Source organism: Zosterops lateralis (genome assembly GCF_965231275.1).
Source record: "Zosterops lateralis genome assembly, chromosome: 10".
In the NCBI taxonomy this organism is placed as follows: Eukaryota; Metazoa; Chordata; class Aves; order Passeriformes; family Zosteropidae; genus Zosterops; species Zosterops lateralis.
Window position 1 is genome coordinate 17520569 of NC_139770.1, and position 20401 is coordinate 17540969.

At 44.0% G+C, this 20401-nt stretch overlaps 1 protein-coding gene across 1 annotated transcript; it reads right to left on the minus strand.

The window, feature by feature from the left end:
* Positions 1-14485: 14485 nt before the first annotated feature.
* Positions 14486-17571, minus strand: KCNE4 (potassium voltage-gated channel subfamily E regulatory subunit 4). Its single transcript, XM_083869080.1, has 2 exons — positions 17413-17571; positions 14486-16983 (listed from the first exon to the last, which is right to left on the minus strand). The coding sequence occupies exon 2, from the start codon at positions 16955-16957 to the stop codon at positions 16466-16468; it is 492 nt and encodes a 163-aa protein (XP_083725206.1). The 5' UTR covers positions 16958-16983; positions 17413-17571; the 3' UTR covers positions 14486-16465.
* Positions 17572-20401: the final 2830 nt, after the last annotated feature.

Genomic DNA, 20401 nt, shown 5'->3' on the forward strand with positions numbered 1-20401 from the left:
GTCTTTGACGAGAACGGGTTCTTTTTGTTTTTAAGGTGGTCTAAGGGGTAAGGCGCCACGGAGGTGGCTTTTCACTGTTACATTACAGGATAAACATTTTAAATTTCATTTTTATCAAGGCAGCACCTGAAAATGCGAGAAAACTATGAATATAAGTCAGGTGGAGCTCCAAGGCCTGCATAGGATGAGTAATTCCCAGACTGCAAAGTCCTGATGGCAGATCCCACTTCAGAGAGAGAAAACATGCCAGCCAGGGCAGTGCTGCCATTACACAGAAAAGTACAGGGAACAGGGAGGTGACAACAGCAGCAGACAATTTACAGAATCATGTCTATCACACCTTGATGCCAGCTTACACCTGCATGAAACAGCAGCTGCCCTGCCTGCAGGGACTCGAGGGGGTGGCACTGTGCTCTCTCTCAGAGTCGAGGGCAGGACAGAGTATTCCTTTTACCTCCACAGACTGCTCTGGTGCTATGGCAACATGAACAACGAATGAAAAGCAAGATAATATGAACTTTGAGCAGAATTTGCCATTTTCATAACTTCTGATTAAAATGGCTTTGAGAGTTTTTTGCAAATTCTCGCACTTTTTTTGAGCCTCTTCTGTCAGTAATTTATTAGGTTATGAGATTTGAGCTTGCCTTCACATCACTTTTCACAGGCAGCTCCTCAGGTAATAATTATGCTTTGGCAGGTTTTTTTTCCAGGCAACTTTTCCCATACCTTTTATAAAAACAGTGCCCGAAGCCCAATCCACTGGTGATAACTGTTCTTTGGAATTTTTCCCTCAAGTTTCAGGTGGCAGCTGCTGCCATGAGACAGAAAGTCACACAAAAGCTTGGGAAAAAAGACAACAGGAAGGACTCATTAGTATACTCTGTAGCTTCCAAGGAGCAGATACTTAAAAATAAAAACACTTTGGCATTTCTTTCCACCTTCAGTTTGCCATGTCTTGGGGTTCTCTGCTCTTTGTGCTCCAGAAGACTTTTGCCTCTAACACCTCCCAAAGCCAGTGTGCAATAGGGCACACTGGGACAGAGCCAGTGTTCTCACTGTTCTCACAGGTGTTGATGTTCCACGTGAAACCTCAGAACAAAGCAGCCTGCTGAAATTGCCACCCTGGTTCTCAGATCACCCTGTCCACTCTTTGGTGTAACCTTCCCTGCTGCCAGAAGTTTTGGTCTTGCAGCACAGGACCGCACCCACACAGAGGAGTGAACTCATGGGTATACAAAGGATATATCTGAAATCTAACTGTAGCATCTTTCACTGACTCTTCTGCTTAGAGCAGTTTATTGCCTTTAAAGAGTTTTGAAATATTTATCCACAAAACATCTGCCCACGTTTAGTAATGATAGCAGGGATTGTCAGTGAAAGGGAACTCTTATCAAAGAGTTTGCACACCTTCCTGGCTTTGCAGGAAAAAAAAAAAAAAAAAAATTCCTCCACATTAAGGTTTGTCTTCAGTTTCTGAAAGTTGGACCTAGCCTAGTGCAGCTGTGCCTGTGCTGTGTCATCTGTGAGTTTGCCTCCTGCTCTCTCTTTCAATACACGTATCACTCAGCTGGAGCAAACCTCAGAGATGTGAGCCCACCACCACGGGAGGTTTTAGCCAAACCAAGGACTGGAGCAGTGAGCCACAAAACTCAAAAGCACGAGCTGTTGCTGCAGAAACACCAGGCCCCCAGTGCAGTGCATCCCGTGCGCACACATCCTCTGTGAACCGGGCACAGCTGGGGATACACAGCACAGAACCCACCCACACACTGGTCCTGGGTCACTCAGAGAGTACGTGGGACTAAGGACTGAACCGGCATTCGAATGTGGTGACTCATGTCAGCTTTCAAACCCTGGCTCTGCAGTGAAAGGAACTCATTGCTATGCAGAGCACCAGAAACTTCCCAGCCACCCCAGGCTAACCAGCAGAACTGGTGGTCTCCTAGACTTGACCCACCTTTAAGCAGCCACCAGGGTGGCCCCTTTCATCCCTTCTGAGCAGCTCACAAGACAGAGGGCACATTTTCCTGATGTGTCACAGGCACCTACAGTCAAACCTCCCTAAAACTGAGCAGGACTGAGAATTGGAAAAGCTCTTGTTCCACAGACATCAGTCTATTACGTGCTAAGGTATCACAATAGGTCTCACCATACTTACAAATTCCTCCACCAGAAGAGCCTGACAGCTTTCTTACTGCAAAAAATATTCAAGATCACATAAAATAAAATTACTTTAAAAATCACAAGTGTGAGCTAGAGGAAAGAATCAAAAATACAACTTCCTATCACAGAAGCAGTACTTGAAGTAACATCTGCCTTCTTTCCACTTCTGAGAGCAGAGAGGAGAGCTGTAGGAAAGGAGCTCCAAGTCCTGAGGGCACTGATAAGTTTTATTACCCTGACTGGCCTCACCCCCACCTGTCTCCATGGCCCAGGATCTCCTTTGCAGCCTAGATTTGGCACATCTGCCCCAGAGCACACTGCAAGGACAAGGCCCCCAGTTGGTCTGGGCTGTCCCAGGACCTGAGTCCAGCGCCCACAGCCCACCCCAGAGCTGCACAAGGACTGGTGGTCCCAGCCAGGGCTGCACTGGGTGGTCTCAGGGTCCTGGAAGGAGAAAAGCAGTGGTGGCCTCTAGAGTAAAAAAGTGAAGGATGTCACCTTTTGATACTGTCTCTGAACCATCTGCTTCAGTTAAACTCTTCTGCTGAGATCAATCTCATTAAAATTCCCCTTTGGCTGTCTTGTTATTCTAGGCTTCTCTTGAATTAAAAAAGAATAAATAAATTTTGTGCAGGCTTTGTGATGCAGCTGTAAATGGCTTGTCCAACAGGGTCTGTCCTTTATTAAGACAGGAATATTGGCCTCAGAGTGCTTGCAGGTAAATGCATTTAGTGAACTTTGATACCTCTGCAGTGCCATAGGATTGGAGACTGTCCATGGTCTGACAGCTCATAAGGCAAATCCTGTGTCCTTACTCACTGAATTGATGAGAATTATATCCAGTGCAAGCTGCTGCACTGCTGCTTTTCTCTTGTTGGTATTTGTTTAGAGATAAAATCCTGGAACTGCAGATTACACTGGCTCCTGCACTCTCTGTCAACCACCAACCGAGGAAAACTGTGCATTCATTTACAGATGCAAAATGAGAATATTACATTTCCCTTCAAATATCAGCACATCCTAACATACACAGGAGTTAGAGCTCAATGGCTGGGCATTAACCTGCAAAAAATCTGAGGTAGCAAACAACAAATACCAATTGCACAAAATTCAGGCACACAGGGAATGATTAGGCACATGCTACTTCCACTAAGGCTAAAACTGTGTGGTACTTTCCTCAAAGACAGTCATATGCAAAATATCCAAACTGATGAGCCCATCTCAGTATCTCAGTGAAGTTTTTGTGTCAGGTACAAAGCTATTACATGACCCACCATACAGCGTCCTCTTTGCTCTACCACCACACTCTGGGTCATTTTCCTCTCCCCAGTGTGATATTGTGCAGCCAGACCCCACAGGAAAGCAACAGTCCTCTTCAAATATGCTTGTGAAGGTTCCATTCAGTCTCTGCAATACCTGCCATGGGGTGACTTTCCAGCTGTTTGCTGCATGAATCAGATTGGATGGGGGAGAAAGGTACCAACACTCTGAGATGTTACTACATCACTATTAGCTGCCCCACAAGCTAACTGGAAAAAGCTGTAGAGATGCAGCTGAAATTCAAGCTTTCTTATAGTTATGCCCAGTATTTTCATCCTTCCTGACTCTGGAAGGAATTTTATTTTTCCCACTGAAAACAGATGTAGAAGGAAATGAGCAGAGAGTGTTGTGAGCTGTCCTGAACTGATCCAAAAGCATGCGCTTACGGGCTTGTGTTTTGTAGGATTTTACCCCTGACATTCTGCCCACTGCACCTTCTCCAGCACTAGCAGCTACTGAGAAAGAGACAGAACGTATTCTCATCAAAATCTAAGATCTGTTTCCAGTTAAGGGTGCAGTAAAATAACATGTCATTTATAAAATCAGATGGAAAAACCCAAAGAACAATTTAAAGACAGGCTGGTTTCTTCTCAGAAAAATAAATGTCAGCTTAGCTTCACTTTTTCTTCTATGCTCAGGAAAGACTGAGGAGAAAAGAGGTCACACGGTCCTTTTTGTCTCATGAGCTGAGTATCTCCCTTATGCTTGCACCATAAAAGTCCGTTGTAGCTAGCAGCAGCTTTAACAAGCACACTGAAGCAGTTAGTGAGATCCAATTATTGCTTTCAGGTTGTTTTTAAATATTAACACAGTTGCCAAAGACCTACCTATTATCCATTGCCTGCCTGACTCATGACACCCAAAGCACATCCCAGATTACTTTGTCTCAGCTCTCTGTTTACCACATCTCCTCTTCCAGCCTGCAAGCTCTGGTGAATTGAGTTCTTGTTTTGCGCCCCCTCCTTCAGCAGCTGGCAAATGAGGCCCCACTTTGACAGATTCATGTCAATAACTGCTTTTAGTCAAAAAGATGGTTTACAAATTTGAGTACGTTGATGTTTTCTCATCAAAAACTAAATCAACATTCTCCTCAACACCATTGTTTCAACAAAGCATTTGCTTCTTAAATAGCAAAGAAATGATAGGATATTTAATTCCCTGATTAAATCCAAGAAGCAATACCTGTCCCCTGAGAGAATCCACATCTCTTACGGGAGCATAATGGCTGCCAGGCTACAGGATAAATACATCTCACACTGTCTTGATGTTCTTGTACAATTTTATATTAGTTATAGTCAGAGTGGACTATATAGCAGAAATTCTATATATTTTTGCCTCTGTGTATTCACTAACCACCATACTAGGGAGTATTTGTAATTTCCTTCTCTCTGGCTCAGGAAATATATATTTTATTCTTTAGAGACACAGGTCCAGTGGGACATACTGTGCGTGTACTGCCCTTTCTTCGTAACATACCCAAAAGTGCTGGCAATTCAGTGGGAATGGATTATCCAGCTCCACCCAAGCATGGACAGAGACTGTACGAGGGATTCCCAGTTTCTTGGCAAATGCATTAACTCCTGAGTTTAGTAAAAGGGAAAAATTAATCCTCTCCCAGGGAAAAAAAAAAAAAAAGAAATCCCAGGAGGAACTACTCAGAAAATTTGACCTGAATTGATAAATAGTTTTGGGATGACGTAAATACCATCTTCCCAACAAACTTACTATTCACCAGATTTTTTTCCTTCTGACTTTGCAGGCCAGTAGGCTCATTTGAGGTCTCTCACTATAGACCTTAGACAACAAACAAGATTTTCTTTGTATACAGCTTGGATAGAAGGGAATTCACTATGGGATTCCTTAGTCCACACTTAAAATCTGCAGTCTGGTTTTCTAGAGTGACCATCCTCACAAAATTATCACTGTGAGTAACATAGCAGACAAAATGGCCACAGTCACCCTCAAGAATGACATTCTCCCAAGTTAAAGGTTACAAAATGCCTGACAGAATTGCCCTTTTCATAAGTCACTGGAAACATTAAAACTCCAGAGAAAAGCGGATGACACGGTATCAGCCTCAGATACAAAGCAAAATGAAAGGGCAGCTAATTAGAGGTTTCACAAATATCAACAAGGAAAAGCTAGAGCAGACCTTAGCCTGTGGGGAGGAAATGCTTTCTGATTACCCTGTGATTGTGACCACAGCTGTGGTCACCACCACAAAGGACTGACCATGTCCCTCTGGCCCCTCTATGGGCACAGTCCCAGGAACAGGCGTTTGCTAAATCTCTTCACAATCATTTTGTACCTTCACAAGAGAACTCTGCAAAGGATGAGATGTCAGAGCAGTTTGTATTAAAGATGCAGCAAAGATAAAGCACTCATTGGGTAAGCCTGGCACATTCTCAGCAGCCTGCTCAGCGCTGGGACGTGGATGCTCTCAGCTAATGGGGCCTGACAGGCTGAGCAACCAGAGACATTACTCAGGCTGGGATGTGTAATTAAACCATAAAGTGTATCCTGACACGGCTGCTGGGGACTAATCACAGGCCTTGGGGGATGAAAGAGCATAAAGTTGTGAGCAGCAGCACCTGAGAGGTGTGATTAAGGGGGAAATCACAGGGTTTGTTATTGCTCTGGTCAGCCTCAGCCCTGCAGGGAGGTCTCTGCCCCTGCCCTTTGCCATCACCTTGAGCCCCCACTGTTCCCACGTGGCAAATGGCCCCAGGGGAGGCACGGGGCTTCAAAGAGCACAAGCTTGGGGTGCAACTCACAGAATTCTTTCAGAGATCCCCTGTGGGGGCTGCTATGGAACTGCAAAAGCACTGGCTTGGGCTGTGCCCCACAGAGACCTCTCAGACAGAGCCCTCTGCAGCACTCACAGCTCCTTGCTGAGCTGCACACCACTTGCTGCCCTTGCTTGGGGGCAGGAATTCTCCTCATTTCAAGGCTTTTATCACCTGACAGTTTATTCTCAGAGTCAATCAGTGTAATTAAGAGATTTTTTCAATAACTTCTAGTTGCTTCATGCACATAAATTAACAGCCCGAGGGCTGCACAGAAACATTGTGTGAAGACAATTGTGTGGCCATAGCTCATGTCTGCCCCATCTCTGCTGCAGTTTCCTTCACCCCTGACAGACTCAACACCCACAGCAGGTGGAAGGAGGAGTTGGGGCACCTCAGGTCCCAGCTTGCCCCATGTGGGTCAGAGCTCTGTATTAGGGCAGCCTGTTTCCTGTGCAGATGATCCAGGGCACAGTGGGGAGAAAAATGCAAAACAAACATCCATGAATGGCAGGTTAAAAGCAGGCTGCAGGTTAACCTGCCCTCAGGGATATCTGTGACTGAAGGTGAGAAATCTGGTGTGAATTGGACCAAAACCCCAACAGATTCAGAATGAGGTGACCCCATTGACATGCCTGAAAACCTAGAGGATCCATGGCCACTGGAGTTCTTTTGGGGCCATTTATAGGGGAACCCCACTGGAGTGAGGAACCCCTTTACTGGATTGAGAAGGAATATGGAAAGCCAAAGAAATAGGATTTATTTTAATACTTCAGTTTTACTTCTACTATGATGTACAGAAAGTGAGCCATATTGCTGAGGAGGGCAGGGGAGCCCACGGAAACAAAAGTACTGGTGGAAGTTGCTGGATCAAAGCTAATGGAGCAAATGAGAATATATGTGAAGATGAGCTGTCCTAACAAATCTTCAGGGCTTCTTTTTTAAACTTTCACCAAAGAAACCCATTCTCTAAGCCAGCTGTGTTTTTACAGCCTAGCATTCCCCATTCAGCTCTGAGCTTTAACACGCAGATCCCATGGTAGCATGGGGACAGAGGCAGCTTCAGCCAATTTTCAGTGATCAGGGGAATGGTTGCAATAACTGTCTGTGTACTGCTAACCTCACAGTGCTTGGCATACTTATGAAGCCATTATTTCCACACACAGAATATATCACCACTGATGAATCTTGTGAAAAAGATTAGGGGTAAAAAAGGCTGAGGGTTGTAGCTGACGTTAGAGCAGGGTGCTGTTTTCACTGTGTCACGTCTCAGCTGGTATCTTGCAGCCCAGTCTTTCCCTAGGGCTTGATAGCACAGTCACTTTTATGGGCCCATGCTTAAATGGAACAGTTTGGCCTTCAGATGCAACAATAGCTTACGTGCAGGACTCCCTAAAAGCGCAGGTCCCTGGAGAGGAGTGTGAGGATGTCTACAGGAATGAGCTGGCTGTGGCCCGAAGCGGCCGAGCAGATTCGTGTAATCCCTTATAGACCAAAGAGAGGAGTTAATCATTTTCCAGGCAGTGCTTCAAATTGGATCACTAGGGATATCTACGAGGATTCCAAAAGAAATGTTCCTGATGCTCATTAATGTGTTCCCAGTGACGTACGAGATGCACACGCGCACCAACAAAGCAGAAGTTAGCCTGGAAAAAACCCCAGCTCATATGAAAAGGTGCACTTACAGTAAATTTCATTGCAGGGGACTCATTCAGTTCCAGCACAAATAATGACTCCCACTGCCCTTCCACGTGTGCTCCCAGCAAGGGGTGAGGGAGCAGGATGCAGGGCATGTGTACAGCCCAGCTTCCACCCTTGAAAACTCCAAGGGGCCACGCTCTGTTTCCATAACACTTTTTACATGCTTACTTTTATGGGTCTCTTGATGACAATCTAAATCCTGCCTGTTCTTCAATAAACCATTAATCTTCCAGATAGAGTTCAGGGAAGTTGCTGTGTAGCAATAAAATGCATGTTTCCAGAGCCCAGAGGGAACAAAAAGGAAAAAAACAAAGTGAAAGGGAGAGACACCGTTTCTGATAGGCAAACTCCTGACTTGCAGGAGTTGGGGGGCATGTAGGGTTATCTCCCCAAATCCTGCCTGGAACATGTTCCTCCCCTCACCACACCCTGAAGCCAGTTTGAGTGTAACATTTGTGAGAAGGTCCACCTGCCAGCATCACTATCTGCATAAGACAGGGGCTGGTGACCCCTGTACCTGCCATCTCCATGGCCCAGAAGCCTTTTGTGAATGATGCCAGCTGGGACTGTGCTTTGGTGGACTGGGGAGTGTCAGTGATCGTCACTGTCCCTGCTAGGCCTGCCTTGGAAGTTGGTGAGGAGAGGGCTCCACCATTCCCCACCAGCCAGTGACTTTAGCAGCTACTTCATGTCACCTAGCTTACAGACTTGTTGCTGCTTTTGCAGAATGAAGCATAAAATATCTTCTCTTCATCTTCAAATGACTCCCTTTGGTGTGCTGAGGGAACCAGTCTCACAGAGCCAGGGGCACAAAAGCCATCAAGTCCCCACACCAAGGCTGATCAGTCCTGTCCTGGGTTTGCATTTGAACTGGTGACCCAGAGTAGAAGTTACAAATTCTGTGCCCCACTTTACAACAGGATAAATGAGCACAATCCCTTGTGCTTCCAGGCCCCTATAAAATTGATGGTAACCATATGTCAGTGTGTGTAGCTGGTAAGAAAGCACGTACTGCGCTGCTCAAAAGAGATGGTAGCAGTCAGCATTAAAGAGTGCCAAGGAATAGAAAAAAAATCAGATTCAACCTGACTTAAGTGCCTTAAGCTATGTCTTTTATGCAGTAAAGAAAAAGAAGGCAAGGATAGGCCTGAAAAAATAATTTCCCTGGGCCATGGTCCTGTAAAAAAATGATAGAAAAGGAAGAAAAAATAGGCACATCAAGAAGACACATACAGATATAAGCACAATTATTGGACTTTCCCAGTTCAAACTGACACAGCTCTCAACAGAAAAAATGAGGGAAAATTCACTGTCTGTCTAGACATCATAAATAAATAAAAACAAGGATTCAGAGAGTCTAGTACTATTACTCTCTACTCCTAGATTTCTGATATTTCTCTGGCACACATGTATCTCAGAAATATTCCTATACAGGATACTTTTAGTCCCAAGCTCTGTCTATTCTATATGAATGGTTTGTACTCTTCTTTCCACATGAATATAATGTTCTTGTTCCTGATGATAGTATTTCACAAGACAAACTAAAGGTCATAGAAGAGAAGTTGTGGAAAAAATTCTTTTTACTGACAGAAGAAATCCTGGGATTGATTGAATGTTCTTCATGAGTTTTATTACAAAATTAATTCATAATGCACTGTGTAAATGTCTACACAAACAGTAAGTAAAGTACCTATAGATCACCAGAAGCAACAAAAGCCTTGAGCAGCCACCTCTAAGGCAACATTTTTCTTGCCACTGCAGCATGATGAAGGTCAGCCCTTTCAGCAGCCATTTGCGCCTCTCTGCAGAAGTGAGCTGCATGATTATTTTAATCTGGTCTTGAAGTCTTGATGAATATAGGGGGAAAAAACCTTTACAGTGAGCATCCATCTGAAATACACATCCTGGCCAAAGAGCAGCTAATTAGATATGACTGAAGTTAATTATGTGTAACACTGAGCAGATAGACCCTGAGAAACAGAATGTGACAGGGCTCTTGCTGCTGTTTCCTCCAATGGAGGCACAATGAACTGTTTCTCAGTAAACATGGGTAGGTGCTACCATCACATCACCCCCTGGCCTCAATGTCATTTCTTGGCTAACACTCACCCTTGTAAACAAAGTCAGCAGCATCCTTTGGTGTAAAATCCTGTGCAGCTGATGAAAATTAACCCATACTCACTCAGTGCACATCCCCTGAATTTCCACAGTGCTCTCATGCAGTTATGAGGGAGGAAAGTCAGATCTGAGAAATGTCCCAGTGAAGTTTGGGCTTTCAGCAACCCCAGCGCTGCTTCTACAAGTTCCCTGTTTCCCAGTCCAGTGGCAGCACAGTGCTTTGCAGGCTGGAAAGCAATTACTGACACTCAGGGGCTGCTGCTGCTGACAGGACTGGCAGTTGCAATGGGTCATTTTGTAGCATCAGGTATTTGTAAGGAAAACCATGGGACGGGTCTTCCCTTAAGGCCCTGAAAGAGCCACCACTGGGGCTCTCCTGTGTTATGTTCAAGCCTGTGTGCTGCTGTATCACTCCATACCTATTGTTAAAAAATAGTAGCAGCATCAGTTTTGCTCTTCCTCTCTCTTCTCTTACAGGAAACCTTGTTCAATCAATTTATCCTGTTCTGAGGAAAGAGAAGGGGGATCCTTAGAGGTGCACAATTTATATTTCCTCCTGAGGAGAAGGAAAGAGCAGGCTTCTGTGCATTGGCTAGGGTGGAATTCAAAACCACTTGCATATCCCACATCCTCTCTCCTGCAGTGTTTAGCTGATGTTTTCATTGCTGGGATGAGACACAGCTGTCCCAGGGAGAGCTAGGCTGGGGACCAGCCCCACAGCAGGCTGCTCCAGGTCCAGCATTCATAGGTAAGCTGCAGGGCCTGGAGGCATCACACAATAGTTCCATCTAAACAGCTGGAGTTCAAACCAGAGGAAATTCTTCAATTCTTTAATTGGTTTCTTCTCCACGGACAAACAACTCTTATGCCTTTTCTCACTTTCCATCAGAGCTCAGCACTGGAATTCTCAGCATACTTATCTTCACATCAGCCTTAGGCAGGGAAGGTGTGCTCTTCTTTAAAGTTTATAAAAGGGAGTCTCAGCCAAAGCAAGTAATTTTCCAGAGTACCACAGTCTCTCATATCCCAGAACTACTGCCCTGTTCTCCAGCTCTCAACAAAGCAAAAAACCCCATTACACAACTTCTGTGGGCCTGAGGAGGGAAGAGCTGAAATATTCCAAGTGCTAGAAATTGGCATTTGTTGCCAGTAACTACTGTCGCATCTAGTAGTATTAAGGAGGGGGAAAAATTGCCGTTCCTAAGTGGGCAAGAGTTATGTGTTTATAGGAAATCTTTAATCTAAAATTTACAAGCATTTCACATCTATCAGAAACATCTCATATTTTCAGACACCAATATAAGTAGCATCATATGGTAATCAAGAGAAGCACAGGCCAGTTGAACAGATTACTGAGGGACAGAGCTGGGAAAGTCTGTAATGCATCATCCAATTGCCTTTATTATCCTTTTTTATTCACTTATTTGTGTGGTAAAACCCTCAGTCTAACCTCAGTCTAACACAAACTAGAACCCTACTCAAACTGAACAAACCAACTTTGAAAAACTGGTTGATTTTTTGATTCTTTTCCATTTTCTTGCCCAGTTGAGCTGTTACAGAAGTGTCAATGAACTAAGAAGGTGCAGCTATTTTTGGCCATACACAGTAGGGGCTGTAGAGGTGTGTGAAAATGGAAAAAATACAAGAGTAATTCAACCAAATACACAGAGGAAAATACGATCGGTGCATGAAAACCAAAAGCCTGAACAATTTTACTAACTTTTAGGCCTCTTAGATCCAACTGTTAACTCAGGAAGAAATCATCTTCCCACTAGGACAAGTTCTAAAAAGATTATAACATGACCATGGTAAGTCAGCAAACACAGGAGAGCATGGCCCAACTTTGCCACAATGGCTCCTGCCACATCCAGCTATTCTGTGCTGCACCCACTTTGAGCATCTCTGAGAATGCTCATTTTTCATATGGTAGGGACTCTTTTCCATCTGAAATATTTAGATGAAAATTAAAGGCAGGTGGTGTTACCTCTTGTTTGAAATGGATGTGATAAAAGCATGGTCTTCCCTGGGGACCTGTGTACTTCTTGTCCTCAAGCAGTACACATACCTTCATCCAGCATCATGCACTGAGGGCCTAGAAACAGAAATTACTCTTGGAATTTACCCATTTCCTTCCTTTCCAACTCTTTGAGCATAGATTTGATTATTCATGTGAATGTGGGCACTTGTCTGAGAAAGGGACAGATCCAGAGAACCCACTGTGAGAGGGCCAAGCTAAGGAGGGAAGGTTTGCAATGAGTTGTAGCACATGAGGTTCCTGGCTTAGCACCATCTGTGACCTGTGCTCTGGCCTTGGGGAAGTGGATTCCCTTGTTCACCTTCCTTCTCTGGTTAACTTTCCCCTGGGCTAGAGCACAGCCTTGCTGGGAGAGCCTGGGAGATCCTGTGCCTGGGGAAGAGATGGGTTCTGCATTCCCCCTTCATTTATTCAGCAGGTTTAGCCCTTGAATGAGTAACCTCACAGGTGTGTCTGACTGGGATGCACTGGTAGGATTTAGGACAGGTCCTATCACAGATCCCAGTGTGGCAACCTTGAGATCTGGTATTGCTATTTACAGTAGGTCCTGGAGCCAGCCCAGGTACACAAGCCACCTGTGGCCATCTTCATTTCTCTCAAAGTGGGTATGTGTTAACTACTGCAGCAAATGTATGAGGTATAGCACTGCCAAGAAATAGGAGCCTAATAATATGTTCTTTTAAAGAAGAATGTATTTGTAAAAAAATCACCTCCACTCAGTCAAATTACAGTCAATCATCATGGCCCTCAAGCCAAGACCTCTTAGCTCTGAATCTAACTTAACTCAGTTACTGAAGCACTCTGGAAATGTCATTCATTTTGGAAAAAACAATATTATTACCTTTTACTCCTTAGTAGTTAAAAGGATTTTGAAACAAGATTAATAGAAGCAACTTTTTCTTTCTATCTGTAGTTTTTGAAGATTAGCAACACTTCTTTTATTTTGGAATAATAGCTACCTGACAGTCTAGGGTCATTGGGCTGTCTTCAAGATATCATTGCATTCACTTGCACATGCACCTAACTTTTGTAGCTAAATAGATTTTTGCTTCTTTTTTTTTTCTCCCAGTGTCATCAAAATACTGATTTGGACAAAAGCCTTAAGACAAAGGCAAATACATTCAAAACTATCTACATGCTTTCTCCAGCCCCACAACCCAAGGATAGCTCCATCACAGTCTGCAAGAAGATGGCCACATTTCTGTGTTTAGTAACCATTTTCAGTGTAAATAGGTCCTGAAGCAGGCCGTGTTTCCCTTTATAGCAGCTGAATTTAAAACAAGAAACTGCTGGAATAAGCTACCTTTTTGATCCATGCAGCAGAGCTGCAATTTACATTTTGTTCTGTTTTTCCTCCTTATCACCAGTGCTGTCAGAAGTTTGTTGATTCACTGTTGTGGCAATGGAAACACAGGGTGAATGTGGGAGATGCAGCGTTTCGGAGTGACCCGCCACTCCAGGACACCGCGGCTGTCCCGGGAGACAACTCGGCTGCAGGGAAACACAGCCCTCTGATGGGGAGCTTCAGGGCCACAGCAGCCTGTCACCAGAATTATTTCATAGGGAGTGAGTGAAGAGACCAGAGCACAGGGGAGCCTGTTTTGTGGGAAAGCGAGCAGATATAACTTTTTGGCAATCTGATTTTTGAAACAACCTCAAATTACCCCGTGCAAGCAGGTCTTAACCAGTGCTGGTGAATCTGCACAAGTAACTCAAAAGATTTAGGGAAGTTCAACGTTACCTCCAAACATTTATCCCCTTCTTAAGGGGGGCAGATTCTGAAAACCTCCTCTCTTACGTAGAACTGGGAATGACGGAGCAGCAGTGAGACCAAGGGTCACAGCTTGTGACAAAGCCAGCTGTGTGCCACAGCCAAGCAGTGGAAATCCAGTGGGACTCTGTGTCAGATACTTGTCCATAACCTCAAGCCTAGCCCACTCAATTAGCTGCAACGCAAATCTGACTCTGAAACTCAAAATGCAAACATGTCCAGAGGCTGAGTAAGCAACCCAAGTTTCCATAGCAGTTTTGCCAGCCTCCCCAGGGCCTCCCCAGCACCCCCAGGTCTTTGCAGAAGGGTGTCCCTGTGGCCCTGCTACACACACTCACGACCTGAGCGTGCTGCCCAACAGACAACGGGGCCAAAGGTGGATTTGAGCACCTGGCTCAGCCCTGCAGTCAGCCCACAATGCTGCAGTACTGTAAAGCTCAAGAAATCATTTCAAATAGAGGCTAGGAAAAGGATCCTGCAGGAATTGTGCCCAGTTTTTTGTTACTGGAAATCTATTTGACGTAGTGAACGAACACGGAGACTTTTCCAGGAAATGTGTTTCTTTATTTAAATAAAATTAGTGCCAGTAGAAACAGTAAACTTTAAATACATGAGACAATTATATACAACTCAATGTTAGGAATTATATACATCAGTTTTTTACAGATACAAATACATTTATACCACAAGTAAAGGACGAAGGAGAAAGCAATGGAAAATGTGACAACTTGCACATGTCAGTCTCATTTGGAAAGTTTCAGGATTCAAGTGATTCCAGGCAAAGTGCCAAACTTAATTTGGCTCCTTTCAAACTTAAAACAGCCCCTTTTAGAGTAAATCTACCAAAAAGCTTTATATGGTCTGATCCAAAGTTCAGTGAAGCCGATGGAAAAACTCGAGCTGCCTTCAGTGTGCCCCGATGAGCCCTTTGCGAGCACAATGGAGCCTTTGTTCTGCTGCTCCTGGAGAGAGACAGTGATCCCTGATCCCTGATCCCTGCATCCCATTAACCCTCTGGGCCCTGCCCAGCAGCAGCACACAGCACATTCTGCCTTCAGCTCATTTCTGCTCCTCAGCATTCGTGTTTCCCGAGCTGTCTCTCAAGCTCTAATGCCAGTGGATAAATCACAAAGCTATTTTAGTGCAGGAAATACGTGGAGACATTTTGCAAATATTTTGCTGTGCAACGCTTTAGATTCAGGCTCTTCAGCCCTCATGCTTCAAAACTGATCAAAACACTGTAATAAGTTATTATAAAATATAAGGTATGATTGAAATATTAATTATCTTCTTTGCATTAATTTTTACTTCTTTTAAAAGTGCAATAATTTAGCAACAAATTTCATGAGCATTTGAAAAATGTCACAGTACCATTAAATTGGGGGAGGGGGAAATCTGTGGTGGTTTCAAAAACTAGTTACTAACAGCTCTATAGAAAGGCATGTGTCACATGCAAGCTGATTGAAAAAAGATGCAACACAATGCTTACCTACACTGGCTTAAATAGAGCAAAAAGTCTAGATTCTTTAATGATGTAGATGGGTACAATTTTACTGACCTCAAAGAGAGAATTTAACTCCAACAGAGAAGCACAAAATCTTGTGCCTGTCCCTGACTCAGCTGATGATTTCACTGGGGCCAGGAATTCACCCTTGCTAGGTTAAATTCCATTCAGAATTCCACCTATTTTTCAAGGGGGTGTAACAGAGCAGCATCTGAGCCTTTCTGCATTTTACAGCCTGTAACAAAGATCTTTTAATATCTCCTTTAACTCACAGACCTTTGCCTTTACAGACCAAATGTACACACATTTAACAAACACAAAAGCAAAGAACTGAACTGTTCATAGCTCAGTCGCAGGCTGGGTTGCAGCAGGTGGTAAACCTGACCCAGCCAGCACAGGTATAACTTAAGTAAAGACACAGGTAAGTCTCATGGGTCTGGAGCCAGGCTTTACAAACTGCACAGGAACTCAGTGCCTCTTATCTTCTGCCTTGTTTCTTCTGCATTCTTTCTGTACCTAAAGTCAGTCTCCAGCCATGCTGCAATCTCCCTTCAAGTACAGCATCAACAAATTTCCAGCTGTTGAGGCCTCATTGAGCAAATGTGCTGTTGGCTGTGGTTTGCCATAAGAAAAACACAGTAAGAGTATTTCTAGTCTATCACAGCTTTGTGTGAATGAGCATTACCCATCATCTTTAAGAACCAGGCACTTGTATGAGGGTAACTTCCCCAAACATTTCCCAGATATTTACAGAATTCTGAAATATGCAGAGACATGCCAGTAAGAATTACCTCGTTAGAAAATACGTATATATTCACCATGGTCTTAGCTTTCATAGTAAGAAATAATAATGAAAAAGTTAAAATCAAGCAACCCAATTACGTGCAAGTTACACTTTGGAGTTGGGTACCACTGCTTCCTTGTCCTGCCAGCTCTTGGGAACACCTTGGGCCCAGGAGCACAGATACCTGTTCAGAGTTCATTGGAGAGCAGAAAAGTAGAGCCACAAGTTCTCAGAGGGAGCTCCACTCACGCTTTGGCAGCTGATCAGAGGAGCCCTGCAAGTGCTAGGAGTCCTTATGGATGTTTTCCACAGAGCCCTCGGCGCTCTCGTTGAGGGGCGTTTCTGACACCTCCCCGAGTTCCGTGTCCAGCACTTCCTCCTGGATGGTGAAGTGCACATCTGGGGAGGAGGACTCGGAGCTCACGCTGCTGCCTTCCATGGAGCAGATGGCACAGGACAGGGAGGGCACCATGCTCTCCTGCAGCATGTTCAGCATCATGGGGATCTGCACGGATTTCAGCCCTGCCACCGTTGGCAGAGGCTTTACAGCTTCCCCCCATTCTCTCTCCTCATCTTTGTAGAGCAGAAGCAAATTGGATGATTTCTCTTTTCTTTTGGATTTCATGTAGCCAAGCATTATTCCGATCAGGAAGATCCCATAGAAAGACATGACAATCAGAATGTAAAAATACTCGTTGCTGTTGTTCTTCTCTGTGCTGGGGGATTCAGCATCAAGCATAGCTTGGGTCACATTTGCATGGTCCATCTTCAGCATGGAAAGTGTTTTGCCACAGCTAAAGCCTAGAGGAGAATGTAAATGGATATGTAAGACCAAGCTTCAGAGCAAAGGTATAAAAGAAACAGCTGGAAAAATGTTACGCCAAATTCTTCCTTATTCCTTGTAATTGTAAGCTTGCAAACCCCACACCTGATTGAAGCTCTCAGTCTATTATACCTCTGCATTAGTATTGTAAGTGAATGAACTCTTATTCAGATACAGAAAACATTAAAGGAAAGAAAAAACATAATGTTAAGTTATCTTGGGTTCAATGCTGAATTATAAAACCCTCAATCCATATGATTAAAGAAAGAAAACTATATAGAAATTCTCTGCCAGGCACTTAAACATAGTCTTGTGCTACTTGATCATGTTTCCATGGTGGGGGAAAGTTAGAAGTATTATTTTGTTCAGTGATGCAGGAAAAAAAAAATAATCAAAAAGCAACTTACTCTGGTATGCAAATAATTCCTCCTTTTGCAAAGCTCAAGAGACCTTTCCTCTACCAAATGCCGGGTGTTCTGAAAACTTTCCTCTGCTGCAGTTGGAATAAATAGCTCTCAAGAAATGTTTCATCACGTGTTTTAGAGGCACAGTTTATAATAGTTTTGTGTTGGAGTCAACAGATGAACTTGAAGGATTGCAGTTCAACCCACTGAACTCTTAACAGCTGTGAAAAGAAAAAGAGTTGGGAATTCAGATTTTACTCTTTCCTAACCAGTTCCACACTGGCTCTTTCAGCATGTGAATCTGCTCCTTTAATATTCCAGTTGCTAAATCTGACCTCTTACCCTGAGAGCTGCTACACGAAATGGAAAACCTGTAGATTGTTATTCTGTGTTTGTCATAACTTATAGAAAAATATAGATGTGCATTTTCTATTTGACACTACCAAGTTATTTACATGTCTGCTATACATAGTCTTCCTTAAAGAGATGGAGGAGGAAACAAGTTCTTTTCTTTGGTCAGGACTAGTGACAAAGCTTTGAAAAGTGCAGAAACAAATGGTGACTTTCAATCTGCAGCTCCACTTTGCCACAAGGTGAGGGGCTGGGGAGAACTGGCCCTGAGTCTTGAGTGAGTTTTGGATGGGCATGTGCTGGTGCTGCCTAACTCTGGGCCTCAAAGCAGCAACTGTGGGATCTAGGTTCTCCACATAGTCAGTGGAAGGGGGTAGACTCCTCCAGGGAGCAATTTGGAGCTCCTGAAGTTTGCAGCTGCCTTCTGCCTCCACAGGAGCAGCTAAGAGTTAATGCTCTGTGCATGATATTATGCCTAAACAGAGGCCAGGGCCACTGAGTTAATGGTGATTGAAGTACAAAGGGACATTACCAGAGCCTGGGCAGAGGGATGCTCTGAGAGACTGCTGCGGGCTGCTGGGCTGGGCAGGACACCTCGCAGCCCACTGGGCAGGGCAGTTAGGATGCAGCCTGGGTTGCAGAGCCCACAGAGTTCCCAGTCATCAGCTCAGTGGTACAGGAGCCTCTGAGACCCCCTTCCAACACGTAAGCAACAGCCCAGGCCATGGGAAGAAGGAGGCCCAGCTTGCACCTTAGGGATTTCATTTCCTTATCCTCTCCATCCCTGTTCTTCACACACAAAGCCCAATTAGTCAAGGCCCACATGTGAATGTCACCCCTTCTGCAAAGCTTCAAGGATGTTTATGTAACAGAACACTCCACTTCCAGAAAGCAGGAGACTGGTGCTGGAGTTTCCCAACGGTAGGTCTGGGGTTTTTTCCCTGCAGTCACTTGTGGATTCTTTGCATAGACAGCAAATTTTTTTCCAAACACTGCCCTTACAATCCCTCTGAGGTAAAGGCAGATAGGATTAACTTCTCTTCACATGTAGGAAAAGGCAAGAGAGAGAAGTTAAGCAACTTCAGATGTAGATGAGCATTCGAGAAAAGACAGAATTGTATCTGTATTTGGAACCAGCATTTTCCATCATTTCTCTGAACGACTACAGAAAGAAAGGAAAAAATTACATTAGCCAGATTGCCCTCTCTGCACCTTAAAATAGAGGATCCTCCCTTTAGGATGTTGGTTTTATCTCCCTGTTCATTCCCATGTGATAGCTCAGGAGCTGTTGATGTTGGACTAACGTCTACTGGGATTTCATCTGACAGAATCTGTCTGCAGCACCAGCTTGCCAAGTCTGAATTCTTCTTCCCTGTTCCCGACAAATTACCAAGCAGGCAACAAGAGCATATCAACTGTAGGCTAAAGCAGAACCCAGACCAAGTCTCTGAATTTTCTAGTCAACTTTAGGGAATATTTACTTCACAACTTTCTCAGCTCCATGTGATATCTGCCCTCCCCTTTCAGCTCTAGAAATTTGGGGGTTGAAAAATTAAAGACAACATGTCAGATTTTAACAACATCTTGTGCAGGACTTTCACAGACTCATGAAGAAGTGCCTTGCATTTTTGGGTGGATGAAAATTGGCTCAGCACAATGAGAAATCCTTTCTCTCTGCCCATGAAACCCTCTTTGATGTTGCTCAATCCTGGGAACAAGACCAACTAAAGGCTGTCATCAGTGCCACCACTCACCTGGGCACAGAGGCACATCCAGAGGCATCCCACAGCTCCCAGCAGTAAGCCAGCAGAGCACCTCTCCTGGAGGCACCTGCATGTGCAAATAGAATCCTTTATTTGCTCCAAAGCCTTGTATTCTTCACATAGGTGAAGCCCTGTACAAAATCACCCAGAAGAATTGGGAGCATCCAACAGGAACACAAGAAGACTGTTTAGGTACATCCATAGACTTATGCAATTCCCCTAAAGTTTAACTGAAAGATGACTGGATTGCATAATTCTGCAGAGTTATTGATGAAAACTCCTTGCAACTATGTTTACTTTGGCTAGCTGATGACATCTCTCCTCCATCTGTTAGCCCATGGTTCTTAAAAACAGTTTAATTTTGAAAAGGCCTGCAAGGAATTTCTGAGCCTTCTATAGACATGAAGAGGAGGGATAGAAAGACATTGGGGAATAACCACCTGAAAAACATATGCCACTTGCTTACTGATGCCATCAGTCAGCTTTCTCAAGCTGTACTCTGTAGAAACTATATTTTTGTCTAAAAACAAGACCTGGAAAATTAAAACTCAGAGTTTTAAAATTATATTTGCTGGAAATTATATTGTAAAGCCATTGATCACAGAAAAATCTTGCCTAATTTGAAATAACTTTTTTTTAAGTTAAGCTTACTAGCTACTTCTTTTTTGATGTCTCTCTTTCCTCCTTTCAGATCAATTCTTTTCCCCAAACTTCAGAGAATTCTTCCTGAAATTTCATTTACACATCTCTTATGCTTTCAGCAATTCCCTCTTATGTGTTCCTCTTCACCTTCTTTGCACCCATCCCAAACCAGGCTACAACATTTAAGGATAATCCTCATGCTGTTGCTACCACCTTCCATATTCCCCCTTTGGAAA

Bases quoted from the DNA above. Each gene is read 5' to 3' on its own strand.
- KCNE4 (XM_083869080.1), bottom strand. From the start codon at position 16,957: ATGCTGAAGATGGACCATGCAAATGTGACCCAAGCTATGCTTGATGCT.